The 22,065-nt window shown below is 43.4% G+C and overlaps 1 protein-coding gene across 5 annotated transcripts in view; it reads right to left on the reverse strand.

Annotated features, from left to right (window-relative positions):
* LOC140319481 (plakophilin-4-like) overlaps positions 1-22,065 on the reverse strand; it is a 67,446-nt gene that overhangs the window by 27,716 nt on the left and 17,665 nt on the right. For 4 of the 5 annotated variants that reach the window (XM_072397132.1, XM_072397131.1, XM_072397130.1 and 1 more), the window contains 5 exons: positions 9,827-9,939; positions 5,819-5,853; positions 2,728-2,853; positions 1,706-1,899; positions 662-1,241 (listed from right to left, as the gene is read on the reverse strand). In XM_072397132.1, the coding sequence (XP_072253233.1) occupies positions 662-1,241; positions 1,706-1,899; positions 2,728-2,853; positions 5,819-5,853; positions 9,827-9,939 (1,048 nt within the window). Of the gene's footprint in view, positions 1-661; positions 1,242-1,705; positions 1,900-2,727; positions 2,854-5,818; positions 5,854-9,826; positions 9,940-10,555; positions 10,680-22,065 lie in introns of those variants that run through there. The other variant, XM_072397134.1, reaches the window with a different exon arrangement.

Here is a 22,065-nt window from a genome sequence, read left to right on the forward strand (position 1 = left end):
CGTTATTTTTCTTTCAACGTTTAACAAGAATGACACGTACAAACAAGAGTAGGCAAGTAGGTTCTTGGCCGATATCTTGCTGATCTCATGTTCTTTGGAATAAATTACACACACCTACAAAAATACACATAGGAAAAATAATGGTGTTGAAAGAAACTAGACCATGTTTTGTCATGTTATCTAACTACAACTACCTCACCAGTGTGTAATCTAGCACAACATAAAAGGGTGGCATCACACCGCATCATGCAGGCTTTGTTAGACTGTGACATCAAAACTCTGAGAAAATAAGGCTGGTTGATTATTTGTGACTGGGCTGTGGACAGGGGGAGCAGACAGCGGTTTTGCACACAAGCGAAACCGATCAATCACATTTCTTTCATCCGTTAGTTGCAGGACCTTCATGTGAGACGTTACGGTGTGTATTAGAAAGTCTTTAAAAAACAAAAGGTGAGCCATGTGCAAATCTATACACTGTGTGGCTGTTTGGGTCGCTGTGTGTGCGATGTGTTCAATGGCAAGTAAGAAATCTCCAAGTCATCGGTCAAGCAGTCTGTGCACTGTGGAACAAAAGATGTGTTTATAACCCTGTGATCCTCACTGATTTGGCAGAGAATCACTGGTGCGCTCTAAACAGCCGTGTGTGTATTCAGTGGAGCACCTGTGAGGCTGTCAGGTCGCGCCATCCTCTCGTAAATGTCGTAACTCTGAGGTCCATAGGGGTCTGTGTTGTGGAGCACGGAGCGAGGCAGAGTGGAGCTGTAGTGCTGCGGCACGGCCTTCATACTAGCCCTGATGGGAGACGATGAGTGACTAGGCTGCTTAGTCAGTGGAGGGTTGGCGTTGTCCGCCATCGTCAGAGGCGAGCCCATGCGGCCCGACGGCGACGCTGAAGAGGTCTGATAGGGCGATGTGGTACGGCTTGCGCTGCCAGATCGGGAGTTCGCGGAGCCCATGCGTCGCAGTCCAGCTGGGGAGCTTTTCTGGGTGGAGTAGGGTGAGCCGCCGCCGCCGCCGGTGCCACTGGAGCGCTGGGCAGAGGGCAAAGTTGTCGAGTAGATGCTGGAGAGAGGTTTGGGTTCGGTAACGATGGGGGAGCCGTAGGCACTGCCAACTGAGGTACGAAAGGAACCGCGGGATGGGGACATACTGCTGGCGTAGGCTGGCGAGTGAGAGCGAGAAGGCACTGAGCTAACCCTTCGCATAGCACGGCCGGGCACTGGTGCTGCGACTGCTTGAACCTGCACGTCAGGAGAAAAAGAGAGAAAAAAAAAAGCCTTTGCATGTGTTTCTTTTTACAGGAGCAACAAAGAATAGCAACAAGCAGTGAACTCCACCATTTTCAATCACAATGACACTAAATTACACATCTTTACATAAAGCATTCATCACAGGGCATGACTTTACTCTGGGCCATATTCATTTTCTCCCACCCCCCCCTCTGTCATGTGACTGTACCATTTGGTTTCTCAGCGGTATCTGTGTGCAAAGCTGTTTGAAGCATGATGATGTTGCGCTGCTCAGTTTCCGATGCGACTTCTGTTATTTTAAGCCTTTACGCCGCTACAATCACACAACCCCCACGTGAAAGTAAATCTGAAGCAATTCCATTTAAATAAAACCTGTGAACCTTCTGACAACAACAGGATGTGCGATAACACCGTAAAAGGCGGTGACAGATTATAGATGCGCTTGCTGTCAGTACCTGGGCTGAAGCCTGGCCCTCAGCCCTGGCATTCCTCAGCAAGGTGCTGGTGCCAGCACCAGGGAAGGAGTGCTGCATCCTCAGCTCAGCCTTGCTCTGGTTCTGGTTGCTGAGGTAGCCACTGCTGGCATCCTGATAGCCACTGTCAGCGTAAGAGTTCATTTGAGCTGAGCCGCACGAATTCCCTCCAGACCCTGAGAGAGAGCGACAGCAACAGAAAGACGACAATGAAACGTTGAGAAGGAGGAAAAGGAAGGTTTAGAGGCACAGGAGACAGACATGATATTAGAGGCTTCATAACAGCCGTGACCTTTACTTAGAGAGCCTTTCTAATGACAAACGACACAACAGGGGGATAACAGTTCTACCACCCTGTGATTCAGTGTACCATCATCCAGCTTCCATAACCTTCAATGAGGGATCAGCTGTTACCCTCGCCCCTTTAACAGAGTCATGAGGCATTTTCACACATGAACACCAGATATTTTCTGAACAATGTGCGGGCAATTTGCTCCAGACTTTCTCTGCCGAGATTTTCTTCTGGCAGAAGAGTCTGTGCTGTGCGATACAAAGAAGGAGCAAAGGTACACGATAACTGCAACAAAAAAGTGTGAAAATGGCTTGAGTTTTGTTTACTACATGTCAGAGATGTCAGGTGAGGCTTCTTCATTATCTTTTTTTGCAATTATATCAATACAAAAATGTCTGTTAATGCACCGGCGGCATCGTTGAGCAAGGAGAAAGCAGAAAAGCAGAAAAGAGTCTGAGGTGGCGACCCTTAAAACTTGCTAGCGGTTATCCGACAGTAATTATTAGTCAGGAGACCAAAATTTCAAACATAATTGTGAAAAGTAAGAGAAGGCAAGAAATAACAGACTTTTTAGGTACCAAAGGAGAAAGAAGTGGCTAATAGTAGCAAATTGCCATCAACTAAGTGGGTGAAGCCGAAGCAAAAGAACCAATATGTGAGCTGAAAGAAGAGGACCGCAGAAGGGAGACAGAAGTCAATAACAGACCCTCACTTTCATGAAGGGAGGACTGCTCCGGGGAGTACAGAGACACCTGCTCTGACTCGGTCCTGATTCGGTAGCTGGGCGACAGGGAGCTGTCAGTCACCCGAGACTTGGTGTCCCCTGAGGTGGCGGCATCTGAGAGGACAGAGAAGACCGGAGAGTCAAAGAGAGACGAAGAGCTTTCAGGCGGAAACAATCCGTTTAGGCTTGAAAAACATGTTCTGCAAATAGGAGGAAACCATATAAACAATCATTACTGCAACATTCATTTCACTATTATGTACAGTTAGTCATTAAATTCTACAGCCTTACTCATTTGGGGAATCTCTCTTCAATGGTGCGTACAGCGATGCCACAAATAGTCACACAGCTCTAATATTCCCCTGCATCCTCCCTCCCTCCTTATTTATTCGTATTTTCTTTTATGCATGAAAGCAACTGGTGTGGCAAGCAGAAAGTGGAATTAGCCGTCTAATGTCCCTGTGCACAATGTTTCCACCATAGTCACAATCTAGTTAAGCGTGACCACAGTCAATGGGTTCCTCTGCAACCGCGAGAACAAAAGGCAGAGGAGGCAAACATTGGCAGCCTGCTTCTGTGAAACCCTGCCCGTTTAGCTGGGACTGAATGAGGGCTGAATGGCACGAAAAAGCTGACATTGTTGCCAAAGCTGTATATGTGAATGGAGCTGTTGACACACAGGCATGGCGCGTTTGACATCTTGACGTCTCGAGACTTCCACCTCCGGACATCTAAGGGCGCTTGCCTATTTACAGATGGGATTGACTCGAACCATATTAAAGTCTTGAGTCACGCTGTTCGGATACACATTTGGCATTGCCCGCTGGCAGGAAGCCAACCCCTACGTGACCTGGATATAGCGACTTCCGAAGGCTCAGTCAGTACCAAGCCTTCTTTCTTTTCACCAGCAGCGTTTTGACGGTGCTGTTAACTGAAAACACGGCCCTTAGTCGAACAAGCATATTAGGTTTCAGTCTTTCTATGGTTTTGCTTACTCTCTCACCCATTTGCCCCCCTCACTTTAAGCCAAATTATTCTCATAGCCAATGAGAAAGCCAGGCGGTCAAAGGACAGGAGAGACGGACAGCAGGCAGGTATGACAGGGGGTTTTAGGCTATCATATTCAAATTGGTACAGCTTCACCGTGAGAGTTTTCACACTTAACATGCTAAATATACCATAGAAAACATTCAATTTTCATTTCTATTATAGCTGAACATTTCTCTCTACTGCTTGGCCTTGCTCTGTTAACCCCACTGATCAGCCTCCCCAATATATTTTCTTGTCAATTCATAGCAAATCAAATTGACTGTGGAACTCTACATCACAGTTTATGCAGTCCCACAGAACTTAAGCATCTCATCTGCATTGCTTCCATTCCCTTCTACCCATGGCTACGTTTCAAGGCTTTCATTGGACATAAACATCTTTACTGGTGTGGATTTTAACTGTATTCATTTGCTGGAAAATTAGGCAGAAATGTACTTTCAGTTAAATAAAATACCTATACAAAAGCCGCTTTAATGCTGTGGCCACGCTAGACTGAGTTCTATACTAATAAATATGGATCCCTGGACTACTTTAGCCACTAACAAGGTTGAATTAACCTATTTACAACTACCCAAGTCTTATAATTTCAGTTTATGGCCTTATAATTTGCCTGCTGGACATCAAGCAGGTGTGGCAGCAAGCGACAAAACAACTGATATCTAATGTTACTTTATGTTACTATGCTATCACATAAGAGAACTAGTCAGGATTTGTTTACTTCTAATCTAAATTTGTACCAATAAATTTTTTAAGACATGCAAAATGTTTATTAAGTTTTCATAAAGCATGGAGATTCTGTGGCTTTTACACAAAGAAAAACACCATCTCGTACATACTGACAGGCCAGCATGATGATAAGAGCATAAGAGACGGCAGAGAAAGCTCGACTCTATGGTGTTTCTCCTCCACTGTCAGCGAACACTAGGTGCAATCACATCTCCAGGGGCGAAAAAGACTTGTTTCTGCAGTGACACCTCTATCCTAGCTGGGACGTACGGTGGCTTACGAGGCCCATAAGCATCACAGAGAAACACTCTGTGCCAAACATCTCGAGTTCAATTATTTCTACAAAGAGGGAAAAAAAACTCCTTTATCACTTCTGATTTTTTCATCTGCAGTGGGTTGAGAAATCAATACAAAGCAAAACTATGATTTTGATTTAGCCCCCAACTCTGTTCTTACACTAATGAAATGCATTCAGGAAGGAGATGGGGAGTGGGAAGCAAATGAGAAAAGCCAGTATTATTAATATTCCCTCAGCATATGCACGACTATAACTCCCCTGTGGGCTCTTCTGACAGAATCGACAATAAAAGATGAATGACTATTGCAAAAATTACACTTTTCCTACTATGCAATTAATAAGCCATGAAAGACATTCATAAATGTAATTCATTATCTGTTTTCTCCTAAATATCTGGATAAGGATGGGGGCTAAACACACAGACACTGAGGGGGTCGGAGAAAAATCCTTCCGCTACATGTCATTTTAAATAGCTTAAATAAATATTAAAACAAGACCAATCCTGGGGCTTTCAATTCCTCGGTCGAAACGGCTAGCATTAGTGAAGATTACAGAGAAAATGGGAAGAATACACACAGCAGCACACACGCACGAACGCAAACAAGTGTGAACTGAAGCGCTGAGCTGAGCAGTTCTAATTTGCTGTTTAGGTATTCCTCCATAGCGATATTTAACACGCCGTCGGCTGTCTATTTTATCGTCATTGATAGTGGACCTCATGGGAGAGAAAGACTACAAGCAGACGTGTATCAGTCTCTCCCAGAGGTTACTGACCTCTGACCCTTACAGGTCCTTAAAGAAGTGATCAGATTCCAACAGTATCAGATGTTAAAGAAAACTTTGTGAACGTACTCTAACCGCTACAAAGGTGTTTTGGGCAGATACCGCAGCGTGTGTATTTACAAAGCAATTTAAGGACAGACCAGATACGAATGGAAAGGAGAAACAGACAGTTTGATGGGAAGAAATATCTGTTGAGTGATTTTGCAATCTGAGCCGACATACCTGCGGTTCTCCATGGTAGGGACTTCTCTGATGAGCTGTGTGGGGGAAACAATGGGGAAAAGGGGTTAGGGTTGAATAAAGTACCTCAAGCGTGTTTTTTTATTAGGCTATACACAATAATATCAGAGATGGTGGTTACAATCTTTGAGAAAAAAATGTTACATTTACTCACATCATCTGTGATCTATAAAAGGTGCATCTATCTATCTATCTATCTATCTATCTATCTATCTATCTATCTATCTATCTATCTCAGTTTGCTAACATCCTGACATGGGTGTTTATTCCACAGCAGAGAGAATGTCAGAGTTAGCCAGTCCCAAGAGAAAAAGGCAGAAGAATAATGGTCCAGTCAGAGAAAGCTTACCGTTTTAGTTTATTATTCATAGGTATACTACAGAATACTGAGCAGCAGAAACAGTAAGAATCTAGTGACTTGAAGAATCATGCTTCAATATGAGCTTCGAGCAGGGCAACATGAGCCCGAACAACCAGCACAAAAAGACACAAATCCTCAAAAGTTCCTATTACAACTTTCAGCATCTGTGTGTTACCACTAAATTTGAATTTGTCCGTCTTGACATTAACCACCACCTTGTGGACAAAGTAAATGTATCCAATGTTTGTGGTACTGTTATCACATTAAAATAAGTCATTTTCCTTCCTTCTTTCCTTCTTTACCAATGAATCTTTTGCAGATCCTGGTAGGAGGTTGCTGTTGTGTTCAGGGGACACGGTGGAAGCAGGGAGGAAATGACTTCCCCTGCTGAATGAGAGCCTTTTGTCAAAGCATTACTATGAATAGAGCACTGATGTATTCAGCTTAATGCAACACTTCTTGTTAGCCTCTGCTTGAACAAGGTCTCACCGGCAGTTCAGAAATGTTAATCTTCCCTTCTAATTATTATAAAACTACATCTACATCTGAAAGCAAAATGAAAAAAAAAAAAAAACAATATGTTTCAAAAACTGAAGAGCAACTGAAAAAGCACTTCTTTTATTTCTTAAAGTAAAAATGAATTGGACTGAAATGATTACAGTTAAGGGCTCAGTAAAAAGAAAGTGAACAGCACACAAGGACAGTATAATAACTGTAGACATCTTAAAAGCCACCTAATCATTTCGAACACCTATCAAAATGTTTTCTGAAGCTTTTCACCTTCTCTGAGACATGTTTTCACGCTGGCTATAACAGACAGACCGATTCCAACCAGGAGACCTCAGATCAGCCTAATTAACCTTTTGTTTTTGATACCTTTTCTTTGCTGTTCATTTGTATGAAGCGATCACCTTTTTTTCCATCTAAGGTCACTCTAGATGAGCTTTAAGACGCTCACCTCTCAGAATTTCAATGAGCACACAGGCAATTAAGAAGAGGAAGTTGGGAAAGTTGTGCTCCACTGAACCATGTCAGATGGAGTAAAAGTATGGCCATCGCGATGATGATGATGATGATGATGATGAGCCTGCGTTCTGCATATTGACCAGCAGGCTGGACGAAGTCACCGTTAGTGACAGTAAAGCTGTCACTGCTGATACACAACAGGCCTAACCATGTCAGCACGCTTTATATCCCATAAACCACTGGGGCTGGTGAACGACTGGCCGGGTGGGAGGTCGAAGCTTTTACGAGCTTTGCCAGTGGTCAGGTTTGATGAGCACCCCCTTTATCCTTGTAGAAACGAAGCGAGTGGCCAGCACTCGAGGTGTCAGAGAATGTAATGACTCTCATCAGAACCCTTAAGAGCGTCGTCACCTCTGCTGTTGTCCTGCAGTGCTGTTGAGTCAGTCGGTGTGACTTCTGTGTCAAAACCATTCAAACGCAAATGTCCATTGACAACCGTTTCATTTGTTCCTCTCTGGCTTTAAAAAAGGCATGCAAATGGTGTTATAAGTTTTTTTTTTGTAGGGTGCTAGGAGGTGGTCGCGCAACCCTGTAGGGTAAAGTGTCAGCATTTACATGCTCTTGAAAAATGGGATTATCTGATGCAGTGACCTCATTTAAGACAATATGCGCATGACTCTAACACGTGATGCTAGAATGCGACTATCAAACCTAGACACGGAAACTAAATACTCCCACTCGTATCGAAGCGTAAAAATTGTAAGAATATTCTCCTACTGGGTCACACAGACCCGAGAACTAAGCCTGGATTTAGGTGCAAGTCCATTCTGTCAGCCATTTGAAAGCTGCAAAAAGATCTGTGTGCTGATTTGTATTGTGAATGATTTATAAGAAAGGCATTTCGTATTACAGGTAATGATCCCACTGAGTAAAGAGAGATTGCAGTCTCCTCCACTCTCAATTCTAAGTCATTTTAATGTGGCACCACTTTGTTCAATGTGTGTCATGATGACTGAACGAGGGAGTAGAGGACAATAACAGCAAAGTGAAAATGCTACTTTCGTCCTCAAATGTGACCACTAGTGTGGACCGATGCATTAAAACTGCGGCGTAAAACAGTGCCTCTTTGCTAAGACACAAAAACATATAGCCTTGAGTTATTGTCCACACCTTGTCGGCAGCACCGCTGTATATGTGCTCTCTTTCAAAAAAAAAGGACAAAGGGAAAGTGAGCTTTTACCCCTGAGTGGTTTGACGCGGTAATAGGCGGGTGCTTTTTACAGGTATATGGGCTAGAGTGCAAGAATGGTCTGAGGGCAGTAGGGTATTATCATAAAGACAGAAAATACCACAAAGAGCCATTACAACCCCAACCATAATCAAGTGTTCTGTATCCAGATATATCTCAGTTGTATTACTGATCAACTTCAGAAGAATGCAACTCAAACCTGCCACCAGAATGCTTCTCAACTGACCCTTTGTAAGTAATATGCAAATAGTACTTTGTTTTCCTTAAATATGAATGATATTTGAGCAAAACAAACATTTTAACCGGGTACATGTAGGACATTTTGGGCATTAGAGATGGGGTTTGGGGAGAACCATGCGGCCTAGCTACAACTTCTGTTAGCGTTTCACCATGTCTGCACAGAACATGTTCAGATCCACTACTAAAACGCATTGAGATGCAGGTCTCATGTGTTTCTGAAGTGCGCCAAGCCCAATATACAATTACCGTAACTCCAAAATCTGAGCCGTTGTGAGACCACTTGACAGCTGGATTGATTGAAATTGGAGCTTATCTGTTCCAGGAATGTGTCATCAATTATCAAATGTTGGTCAAACTCCTTCTGGTGGATAAGCAAACCGTCTATGTCATGTCTGTAAACAAATGTCAATATACAAGATACTGCTTGCCCGCTAAGAGCAACAGCAGGCTGCATGCTTGAGATGCACAAATTACAGTTAAAAGTAATCTTTAAAACCTGTGGCAGCAGCACAAATTAACATTTTCTCCATAAGTCAGAGGCAAACCATGAAACTCTTTTATTACAAACCTCTTTTATTCCCCCTCATCAGAAGCCCATTGGAACACTGTAGGTGGCGCTGAGCTTTACAAATGAACCTGGCGTGTTCGCGCCTCAGTATGCAGGACAGAATGTCTGACCACTGAGGTGTGATGAGCAGGTAGCCCACTGTCTTATCTAATTAAGTGCGAATGAGTCCCAAGAGAAAATTGCCTGGATTTACTGTGCTTTACTGAACAACACCTCGATGTCATGCACGTTCTCCAACACAAAGGCACGCCGTCACTGATAAACGTCTCTGTTGCAGTATAGCTGAGCCAAATGTTAACATCGAGCTCAACTTGAAAGCAGCTTGAGTGAATTCACCAGGACACATCTAAATTGCAAAGCGATGCAACAGTGCTCCTTGGTAGTTCATTTGCACCAGAGGATTTCTGCTCGTTTTTTCAAAAAGGAAAGGAGATAAAGTTCAGATATACTGTCCAATCGTATTCAAGCACTCTGAGCTGCTCATCGTGATGCAATAATAATACCATACGGTCCCATACTGTAGGAAATATGGACACTGCTGAGAGGGAGGAGAAAGCCATGTGTTGGATTGTGGCTTTTTGTTTGTGTGTATGTGCATCTCATTACCTGCTGCTCCCATCGCCTGGCGACTCAGCCCCGAGTCTGCATCTTTCCAGCTGATTGGCCACAATCTGCCTCTCCACCTCCAGCTCCCTGGTTAGCCGCTCAAACTGAAGCTCCTGCACACGAGCACAACAAAACGAGACATGAGACTTAATGCATTTTCTTCTTTATGTGGTGACATTGACAGATATGACAAATGTGAAGTCAATATGACGGGGGGCAGGTTGGCAGCTGACGGACTCAGCTCGGGCTTCAGGTTAACGATGGCACAATGTCGAAGCTTAGGGCGCGACGAGCAAGCCAGTGCTGAATAAAAGTGTTTCTTCACAAGCAGCTTCAAAAGTAGAAACCACAGAATCAAGTTTTCTAAACTTACACGCACACATACCAGTGCCCTAAATGATACTACCATTTTTCCAGCCCACACAGAGTAATAAGCACCACTTCAGTGGGTGATATTTAGCCTTCGTGGCACTGCTCCTATGGGAGTTGGAGTGAAATCAGCATTTGACTAATTATCTAGCCTGAACAAGGCCATTACTTGCATTGCTCTCCAGCCCCAAGCGCTGCATCATGACACTCAAAACACACACAAGGTTTCCATACACAGAAAAAAATACAGCACATGCGCACTCTCTCATTTGCAAACAGTAGAAATACCTTTAGACTAAACAACAGTACTAAGCTAGCAGTATCCGATTTATTTCTCCTCGCAAAAAAGAGCCCACTCACCATAACTCACTGCACAGTAGGAAGATTCCTCCTCTTGCTATCCATAGCTGTTCCGTGTAATGACCATTACCACGGTCAATTACATTCAAAGCCAGCAGCAAACACACACAGAGCCACGAGCACACACCAACTGGCTCTCAACATCTTTTGTGTGACCTGTCTCAGGAAATTTAGTCACTCTACCTCACCAAGTCCAGCCTACTTTTCACACCTCTCCTGTGTTCCCTTGGGCTGCACTGAAATTTCCCTCCACTTTGTAGACATGCTCTGCCCTCCCCTCCTCCAGACTACTACTTGACACCCTCCACTGCTCACCTCTCCTCTACTTCAGCAGAGAAAATGTGAATGCTTGACTGCAGTGAGAGCGAGCTTGCAAGAGAGCTGCAACACTCGGTTTCCTTAAAGTAACGGCATTCTTAATGTGGCTGGAAAACCTGTGCAGTAGCCACAGCAAATGTCAGTAATGCACACATCTTAAGCTTCTCACGGGAGGCGGAGGGTGAAAAAAAGGTGAAAGACAGGAGAATAAAACAGCAGGCGTAACTGAGTAAAGATAAGAAATTCATGAAGCAGAACTATATATATTAATGATATGCATAGTGCTTACAACAATCATCCTAAAATCATTATCTTTAATTGAATTCCACTTATTTGGCCTCTGCATGACATCATCCATCCAATATAATTCCCTTTTGGAGTGCCACTCACAAATATTCAAGTAAACAGCATATTTAATCTGAAAACCAAAAGAGATTAAATCAGAATAGTGTAATAATCATTTTACTGAGCTGGACGGCGTTCAAGGAACAGGCACAAGTCAGTCTATATGGAGCAGGACAGCACTATATAAGCCTGCTCATGAGCTTCCAGATTCAGAGATAGAGTCTAGGGCGCTGATCTTTTCTTTTTTTTTATTTGGAGGGAGAAATGAGCCATCAATCCTTTGTGTGACATATAAACCCTACTGAGAGATTCAGTCACATGAAAATGGCCAATTTCAAGCCTTCATTCCGATCCATCACCCATCAATCCTGTTTCCATTTTTACTTTTCTCAGTATAAGTGGTCAAAATACAAAATGAGACTCTCAGTCATTTGAGTCATTTCCCTCCATCATTTTTCTCTCCACCTGGCAGGATGTGGGTCACACAACTCTGCTTTGGTGAACTTGTGTAGCAATCAAAATTGTAAATAAAGCATAGTGACATTTAAATGTCAAGAGGATCTATGCAGCAAACAGAAGACTCTGTTAATGGCGAGAAGTATGGTGATTACTGTCCAACATGAGCCGAGTGCTTGCTAAATATACACCTAAAATACACACACGGACCGTCGGAAGGTGGTGCGAGTGACATGTGGCAATGCTAGACAAGCCAATAAATGACTGAGACAAACTGGTGCGCCACACATGGGTGTAGAGAAAGATGGGTCAGATGGTTCAAACAGAGTCTCACTGCTTCCTAATGAAAACCTGTAATTACTCTAAAGTGTGACTGCCACCAGCGTACATGAGCAAGAACATAAGGTGACAGAAGGAGGACTGATCTGTGCAGACATGGACATATAAAAGTGCAAGGAGAGAAATAGTGTGAACATGTGAACATTTCATCCTCGGGAGGAACGGTGGTGTGAGAGAAAGAGGTCATGTCCTGATTCAAAACAGACTAATACTGTAAAGACAAAAGATGTATAAAATCTTACTCAATCTAACACGAACAATAAGAATCCTCTTGCACATGTGTGTCTTATGCATTCAGGTGGACCAGATGCTTATTAAACATATGGTAGGACGCACAACGCATTGTTTTCTTTACTGCCTGAGTGAACACAGATTTCACAGATTGCCTGTTCCTGCAAATGCCACTATTCTTGGCCCGCCACCTCTATGTCTTATTTCTTCTAAGCTCATAATCCAATTGCTTTGTTTGGCAAAGTGTCCCCTGCTCGAGTCCAGTGACTGTATCTCGGACTGCACAGTTCATTTGACACATTTGTAAGTAAAAGAGAAACAAACCAGTACAACTTTATAATGCTTCACACAAAATGGCCGGCCTTCAGTCTCACTGACTGAAATGGTCTATGATCTTGATTAAGCACTGCAGAGAGAAGGAACATCTGCCGCAGCCATACGGCTGCCACTTCTGATATTCAGAGCTTCCTCCTGGTTATAGCAGACGGATGTCTTACCTGCACGTCTGCCCCAACACTCCCAGTTTCTTACCAAAGGGACACACTAGGAATGGTCCTAAGCATCCTACTGCCCTTCTCTCAGTTGTGACTGTAACTGTTATTTTTGTATAGCTATTCAAATTATAATGGTATAGTATAAAGCACATGGGAGGATTGCAGGCACTTGGTTTTCCATCTCCAAGCCTATAGACAGGCAGGCTTTAAACAACCATGCAGTCTTTTCTATCATGCTGGGTTTAATGGCCTCTCAGGTGGCACCAAGGATTACACCCATACTTCTTTACAATCACATCCTCAGGCTCAAGGATTACATCTATGCTTCTTTACAATCACATCCTCAGGCCCTCTTTGGCACGAAAAAGTCTCAAAGCTTTCTCTCGCTCACACGCATTTCAATAGACTTTCCTGACTCTGCATGACTCATTAAAACTATTATGAGTACGGATACAATACATTCGTAATTAACTTGGAATAACGGCGAGCTATGTGTGAAAATGGGGTCCTGATCTGATGAAATTGGATGAGAATCACAGTCATGAGCAGGGCTCTCATTAGTTATGGGGAGAGAGTGCTTACTGTTGCCTGCTGTTCAGGTATTTTCTGAGATTTGCCCGAATTGTAATGGGATAAACCCATTCAGCATAACCATCTATCAAACCAAGCCAAGCGCAGCAGCAATGATCATTAAAATGCTTATACAACAGGTGTGGGTGCAGCCTTGGTTGGTATCAGGCATAGTGTACAGGGGGAGGGACAATAGGTTACCGGCTTTCCCGTACCAACAAGGCCCCAAATGCCTTTATTTGCCATCACAATGAGCCTGCTAGGCCCGATATGCCAGCAGTTCCAGAGCTAAATCAACCCCCCCCTCTCCATCCCTTGTGTCCTTTGACAGGCCCTAAAGAAACAGATGACACATGGCTGCAGATCAGGCTACAAATGCATATACTACCATGTCATCTCTATGAGCGCTGCTGACATTACAAGACCCATCTGCAGTGCCTGAAGTGGCTTCAGCCCACTGCTGGTTCAGCACATGGGCTGTGGTTCAGCATACAAAAGAGAGGCTTACGCACACACAAACCTCAAATGTCATACAGCTACATTAACATACTTTGACTTACACGTGCCTCAGGACAGACTTAGTTCCTCACACACAGTGGTACACTTAAACACAGCACATGGGCAACATTTTGGAATCATCTAACCAACAATCCTAAATCTTTTGTAAGAAAACTGCAACATTACCAGAACATGGAGTTGTAAGCCAACTACACTTGGTTCTTTTGTGAATGAGAGCCCTGCGGTAAATGGATATCGAATGAAGAATTTCTGTCATCTGCTGAAAATCCACCATAATTCCTAAAATGTTTGCTCCCAGCACTTATTTTCAAATTAACTGTGACCTACCCTACTTAGTGCAAATAATGACCTGATTTATGTTCTCAGTCAGGTTCCTTATTGGAGGATCCATGTTCATTTGTTGTGTTTATGCCTTTGGCAGACACTTTTATCCAAAGCGAGCGATACACTGATATACTTACACTCATATCCTAGGTAGGGAGGTAGTGTAAGGGCCCTAAGGACCCCTACTGGAGGTAGTACCTTGAAAGGCTGAAAGGTTACAATCTTACCACTCCACTATCCAGTCCCAATTAGTCTCATACAGCTCTATACTGACCCTGCTCTACATTGACTGGGGACCTGTCCAGGGTGTACCCTGCGTCTCGCCTGATTGCAGATGGGATCAGCTCCAGTCCCCACCCAAGAGAGGAGATGGATATGGAAAATAGTGAATAAAAACTGAAATGAATATATTTATCAATGTAGGTGTATACAGAAAGAAGAAAGAAGAAGAGAGCCATGATCAAACGCTGCTCGATGTGAAAACAGGCGCATACACATAGTACTCAATAGCTGATCTGGTCGCCAAGTGGCGCAAATGTAGGATGCAAACTTATTTGTGACGTTATATCTATTTAGCGTAACTGGTGCAGCAGAAATTTGTTTGTTCATTAAGTGGCAATGAGGCCTGACAGTTCTGCATCCTCACAGCAGTGATGCAAATACACGCCAACAAGAGGCCAACACTGCTGCGCAGTAGGAGAATGACAGCAGAGGTTAAAGGATTTCTGCAGCAGCAGGGACAGCAAGGCAGGCCTGAGGCGTGAGAGCAGACCTGGAGGAACCGTGCAGTGCAATTACGAACAAAAACGGCTGCAAAGTCACCGTGTGAAAATATACGAAGGTTTGTACAAAACTGGCAACAATGGCATGCCACCATAGCAGAAATATAATAACCACATTGCAGAGACAGTCATTTAAAAATGCAGTAAAGTGCCTTGCAGAGGTGAGCGTGTGCAGCCGCAGGCAAAGTTACAGGTAACTCTGAGAGTGAAAAGTGCCTCAGCACCCATGGCTAAACCAGGGTTTTTACACAGTATGAGCAGATAATGTGACAAGAGTCCATAAATATCACTGTGGAATATCATTCACTTGCTAATAATAAGTTGCATTAGAAAACCTGGACGGGCATCATACACTCGCCCGTCCAGGTTTTCTAATGCAAGTTTACAAGCATCTCTGACATCTCTGAAACCGCAAAGCTGATGAAGCCGTTTTTTTAAAAGGTGTCTGCTGAGAGAAAACTCAACAAAGTACAGTTGGATACACAGATACGGACTCAAAGAAGGATAATCGTGTTGTAGATGATGGACTCCATGAACATTTTCTTGCTTATGTAAGGTCTGAATCACCTCTGCTTTACATTATACATTCACATTTACCATAGAGAAGGGAATCAAGGGCATTGTACATAAATAGTTTGGTAATGCCTCATTGTAATAGATGCTGATGGAAATATATACCCAAGAAGCTTTTAAAAGCCTGGTCCCTTCAAGAGATAGTTAAAACACATTAAAACTATTCAGTGCCGAGTCTATCCAGTATTTATCCTCCAATGAGTACTAATCATTGTATTGATAACTGATATTTCAACTTGACATTCAAACTGCATTCTGGGACATCAACCATCAATGGAGCGATTTCTGTCTATATGTTAGTTACTTATTAAAAGATTAACTTAAAAAGTCCCCACGAGAACAGGAAACACGACCATTTAAAGGAATCTTCAATCTGGCTTCCTAATTAAAATGTCGTTTAAAGCTGTCATAAGTGGCGAACGCTATTAAAAGAGCTGTCAGTTCCATTGGGAAGTGCTGTGCCCAGTGCCACACAAGACAATGACAACAGAAGAAAGACTGTCAATAACAAAGACTCCATGAGGAGGAGGCTGGAAGACGGAGAGAAAAAAATCGTGAACGCATCAACAATAACTTCAAGATTGGTTTTCAGAAAATATTTTATTGTGTAGGACCCCCCCTCTCCTCATTCACTCATCCAATTTGACAGTCTTGGCTCATTTTCAAAGGAGGGAACACACCAGCAGAAGCTGATGGGCATATCTTTTGCCCTTCTTCCCAATTTGGAAATAAAATCTTTCGCATTACAGCCTCATTAGCATTTACATTTTGACAGGAAACCAACCTTTGAAGGCGAAATTTACAGCACAGCCACAAGTTCAAGTGGAACCAGCAATAAGACGCAGCCTCATTTGCAATGATATCAAGTTTGAGTGCATCAAAGCTGGCTTCAAAAGCATGTGACTCATGATCACTGTGTACAGGTTCAGTTTAGTTCATTAAGACTTCCTACAGCTACAGCTCTTCCTCCTGGGATCCGGAACTATGCACCACAACAATTTGCATGATAACACACGGCGGCGCTAATTAAAACCAGCCAATGACCAGAAAAACACAAACAGATAAAACAAAGCGTCTCACAATGTAAGAAATTAAATACAGTATGTAAAAATCCACTGACTCCTTCATCATAATAATGAGCAACAGAATATTCTTTACACATCTGTCTGTACAGGAGGCTTACACATCTGTAAGCTCAATAACAAATGACCTTCAAAATAAGAAACTAATCAACAACTTATGAAAAAAAGAATGCATCTCTAAAGTAAAGATGTTGATGTGATGCATATGTCTCATGAACCAGAAAACAAACATCGTCTCCTCGCATTTATAAAAGCAGGTCCTGCAAGGCTGTGCTGCTAGTCTAACAGCGCAGTCCATCCCTGGTGCTTTTAGTGTAAAAGCCTGGATCCAAAAACTCAACAGCTCCAAAAGTACTACACTACATTATAAAATCCAATATTTCTTTAAGATCTAACTTTTTCAAACGGACCTGCTCATGTGCCGGTAAATCGGAGGAAGTCACAAAGGCAATCTGTATCTCCTCGACTGGAGCGAAGAAAAGCCTAAATGCTTCAGCAGTGCAATCACAAAGCCAGAGCAGCTCGTGTAGACCGGCGAACATACAATTCCACAGTGAGATCAATACTGTTGTGTCAGACAAAAAGAACACTGCTCCGGGCCATAATGAGAGTGAGCAATCTGGGGAGCGTCAATCCAGAGGCTGGAGTAGTGAACAAAGACTGCAGTGACTTGTGTGATTGCCTCAGGTTCAATCACTGAGATAAAAGTCACATGAGAGGCGTTTGGGCAAAAGATGACACACAGACTCGGTTGTCGATTCACCCGGTCAGTTTCCTAAAGCGCCCCTCGGACGCATCAGTCTTAACTATGCTCCAGCCATCCTGCGCGGGGGGGGGGGGAAGACTCCTGCTCTCCAATGACCGCACCCACTGAGCGTGCTGTTGACAGTTGCCATGATTTTAGTGGCGATGACGACGACAGTGATGATGATGAGTATTAGCAGGCTAGTTGAGGGGAGATCTCCCATTGCTGGGTTCGAAAATGACAGTACTGTGTGCCAAGCCAGACACGCCCCTCCTCTGACGCCATGTCACATCGAGAGCAGATTATCTCCTCTTACTTTTTTCTGCCCTTTTCCACGGCATCGGCGGCTTCCTGTCACCGCGCTTTACAGAACCGTTCACAGGTGAAGGCGTCTCCGATTCCATCTCTCTCCACCACAATCACGCTTTCATTTTTTGTTCTCTTCCCCCTCGCTAACCAACCCGTATATCTGAGTGTTTTGTCTTTCCTCTGTATCTCTGAGCACTCTCCTTCACCTGCATCCCTCACCTCTGAATCTGTCTCCCTCCCTCCCTCCCTCCCTCTCACACACTGTTCTGCTCCCCCATGGGGTAATTGCTCGGAGCCAGGCTTCCATTTTTATGACCATAATCGAGGCCAGAATGCTTATGCCTTTAGATTTCCCCTTGCCTGTGTCACAGCAGCAGTAGTGGGCAGAGGAAGGCAGATAAGAACCCGAGGAGTGGAGAAAATCACTCGTCGATTGTAATTAGAGTTCTCATTTCGCCTATAGAAGTGGAACAGACACCATCGCCTACAGAGAGAACTCCACTTTCCCGCACAGCATATGGCATGGAAATGCAAAGTGGCAACAACACTGCCTTACAGCTTTATCTTGACTCAAACTATTAACTCCTTCCCCTGGCCCACTCTGACTAGGTTGACTTTGGCTTCATTAAAACGAGATAAAGGCCCGCATGGGTATCTCAAGTGGGCAATATTTCAGCCGGCTCACAAAGCCTTTAACAGAGTATTGGAGGTGTATCGCTTAAAGGCAAGGTCAGTTTTTGAGCTTTGCAAAGAAGGCTAGAGTCATTGCCTGTGTTTTTGTGTGGGTGACTATGCCCGATTCAAATGACAACAGGGTCAGAGTCTAAGTCTGGTTTGCCAGGGAGAGGCAGGAGGCGGACAGACTTTTCATGTGCAATCGACTCGACTCCAACAAAGTGGGAAAATTCCACTGCGGTGTCTTTTTTTCTGAGGCTGTGTGTTGAAACACCACAGTGCGGCGTGCCTAAGAGGCCCTTTCTGCCAGCTGTGCGGTGCATATAGGCATGTTCAGACACAGCTAATAACAGCATCACTATAAGGGCAAATGGAGAGGGAACAGAAGGCATACAAATAATGGTTCGATGACATTTGCAAGAGCTTTTTGTGTTTACGTTTGCTGGGAAACCCCTGCACGACTCAGAATAGATAAATGATTAAATCAACGTGTGTGCTCAATAAAAGGTTGTAACATATCGCGTTTTTATAAACATTCACTTATGATGCATACACAGCCAACTGTCCGTTAGTACATGAGATTTCAGGAAGGCACCAGCCCTCTTTTTCCATTTCTGAAGCATTCTGTTGCTTAACACTAACATACCTAAAAATAGGAACAGTAAGAGGCAACTGGGGACCTGTGTGTACGTTAAGATATGCTTTACTGGGGACGATATCAGAGCTGACACAACTAAAGGGCCCTCCATTCCTGCAGCCCTTTCTCTTCTCCTGAGGGAAGCATTTGAAAGCAGAGATTAGGTCAGAGTCATCCGAGAGATGCTCTTTAATGACCTGACCTCATACTTATTGGTGCCTGCACCGTGGATGTCAAAGGCTCCTTCGACGGACAACGCAAAGGATCCTGCACGCTGATTTCATGCTGAATGTACTGCTCAGGGCAGTGTATGTAAACATAGTCTAACATCTATACTCAGCATAAGCCGTCTTTCATATCTTACAACACATTTCAATCAGGTGGAGAAGAAGGTGGAGAATGTTTCTGCAGCCGAGGCCCTTCCAACAACAGATCACAGTTTACACCGAACACTCACTGCCAATTAGTGTGCGTTGTGTCACTTGTGTCACGCTCACACTGAGCTGCGATGTGAGTCGACGGCACTGAAACGACTTATGTTTGATAAATATTCTACAAACAAGTGCTTCAGATAATTTGTCAATTATAATCTCAACACATTGTTTTCTTTTTAAGGTTATCTCATCTAGTAGAGCTGATATATGATGTTACTTTATTACCATGGTTTGTTATAGAAAAAGGAAAGAACGGCTAAACGTAGTGTCATCACAGGCTGCTCACACTCACCCTCTTGTCTACATATATATCCGCCTGAATCTGTTCGACTGGATGAAAACCATCGAACGTCGCTATGAAAATTGTCGCAAGGAACTGTGAGATTGTATCATCTCGTTTCTTTCACAAAGGTCGTGTGACGTATCCAATGCTACAGGAGGTAATAACGGAGGCGCTGGAGCTTCTTCCCGAAGAATCTGAACAGCTTTTTATGATGGCTGCTGCCTAGATACTGCTGGGTAATTTCACTCATTTAGGAAGGCTCCTAAGCAGCTCCCACCCCGCAGCGTATTTTTGTTCTGCATCTTGATTAATTTGATCTAATTCACCCTTTGCTTCTTATCCAGCTGTCCTCTAAAGTGTTTGCTGTGCTTTGTTCCCTCATCTCAGCAAGAGTTTGTTGCTGCTTGAGTGACTTACAGCCATTACGTGCACATAAGGAAATGACGGAAGGTTTGGCTACATAAGAAAAAGGCAAAGAACTAAAATGGTGACTCAAATTATTAATCTGATACAGACTTTATCAGAGTCTCTTGTTTAAATGCACCAGTGAAGCACCTGCTTCTCTCCTCATGGTCCATTTGTCCCCCACGGCAAAAAGAATTTGGGCCGCTCCTCTCTCCATAAGCATCTTCTCAATCTCCTCAAACTGATTGCCCCTCAAACAAACGGGGAACACCCCTGCAGCCTTTCTTCCCTGTAAACAGGACGCAAAGTAAGGGCTACAGCTCGGTCTCCACCTTTCAACAGCACTCTATGCAATGCTCCTCCAAGGCCGGCAGAAAGAGCAACACTGCAACACTGGAAGAGGAAATAGACTCACTCCTGTTTAAGGGAGCAATAATGAACAGCCCACCAGGCAGAGGCACGGAGGGGGTGTTTGGCACGTTGAAACTAACAGCACAGTATTTATGTGTGCTGACACATACATACGAGTTCATGCTACTCGTGACGCTTCACCTAAGACGGGTGTTAAGATGTTTTTGTTCCCAAAAGTCTGCAATTAGCGAAGGACAAATCAAACAAAAGTGTTGACGGAAATAAATCTATAAATCTAAATCATCACCACCCATTTCATAGAGTCACTGGCTGCACGGAACGGCGTGACAGCAATTCGACACGAGGCACTATATTCCAATTAAAGTTCATTACCTCCATCGGCTCCATTAGCGGACAGATTTATGCACTCTCAAATCACGTCTTGACAGTGAATATTCATACTGTATTTCATGGCACTGAACTAAACGTGTAAATTGGATATTTTTTGGTAGACATAACACAATGTCACTCTGATCGGTCGAAAGTCTTGCCTAATCGTGCATTATGCAATGAGTCATTATCTTCTTTTCACAATTAAAAGACAAAATAACGACAAACCATACTGTCTTAATAAGGTGTTTAGACATTTCTTTGCTTCTCTGCTTTTAGTTAACTATTTGGAACTTTATGGGGGGGGGGGGGGGGGGGGGGGGGGTTGTTTTGAAGTGCTGTCACACAGTGCTACTGAATCTGAGGCTGTAAAGGCCATACCATATGCACATGTTTCATTTCCACACACATAACCAACCTAATGCCCCTCTGTTCTGTCATTGTATTGATACGCATTCTCTAATTAGTGTTGACGCATGAACACCTGGCTTCACTCTGTAATGTGGCCCTCTTTTTCTCATTTAAAGTTGAAGTTAAATGGTAACAATTCCCTGCATTGTCGAAATACATTGTTGGGATTGTGATCTGGCTCTTTTTTTTTAGTTAAAAAGCTGAAAGTGACCAGGATTTGGAGCCCAGAAACTGAGGTAAATGAATAGAAAGATGAAAAGGGTTGCGACATTCGTGTTATGATATTAAAATGGAATCTGACAACCACGTCAGGTTACATTAAATCACATACACTTAAAAAGAACCACCCCAAAAAAAGCAGCAGACCTATGTTTTTGCTTTGAATAGGCAAAGAAAAGAAAATATACACAAAAATAAAGATTTTTTTCAAATATGTTCTGCATTAGGCATCATATTCCCATGCATCAAAAATACTAAAAACAGACCAACACTGGCAATATTTGAAAAAAAGTCAAATGTAAAGATGATTCCACATAAAGCACAGTTTATCTAAACGATTGCCAAAGACTCCCACTGCTTTAATTCCACTTAAGATAAGACAGATAAAAGCAACTTGGTCTTTTGATTATCCACAAAAAACTCTCTTTGGTTGAATTAAATTTTGATAAGACGCTAAGTGCTGAGGGAGGAGACTCTGCTAAGTTCATTCTGTATTACAACACAGTGCAGTCAAGGCGCTCGAGTCTGGCTTAAAAAAAAAGGGGCGCTTGTGTGGTTCTTAAGAGGCAAAACTGAATGTGCAACAAGAAATGGCATTAACACATTTAAACTAACCCT

This window comes from Leuresthes tenuis, unplaced genomic scaffold (assembly GCF_036924035.1).
Source record: "Leuresthes tenuis unplaced genomic scaffold, fLeuTen1.0.hap1 SCAF_12, whole genome shotgun sequence".
NCBI classification, from domain to species: domain Eukaryota; kingdom Metazoa; phylum Chordata; class Actinopteri; order Atheriniformes; family Atherinopsidae; genus Leuresthes; species Leuresthes tenuis.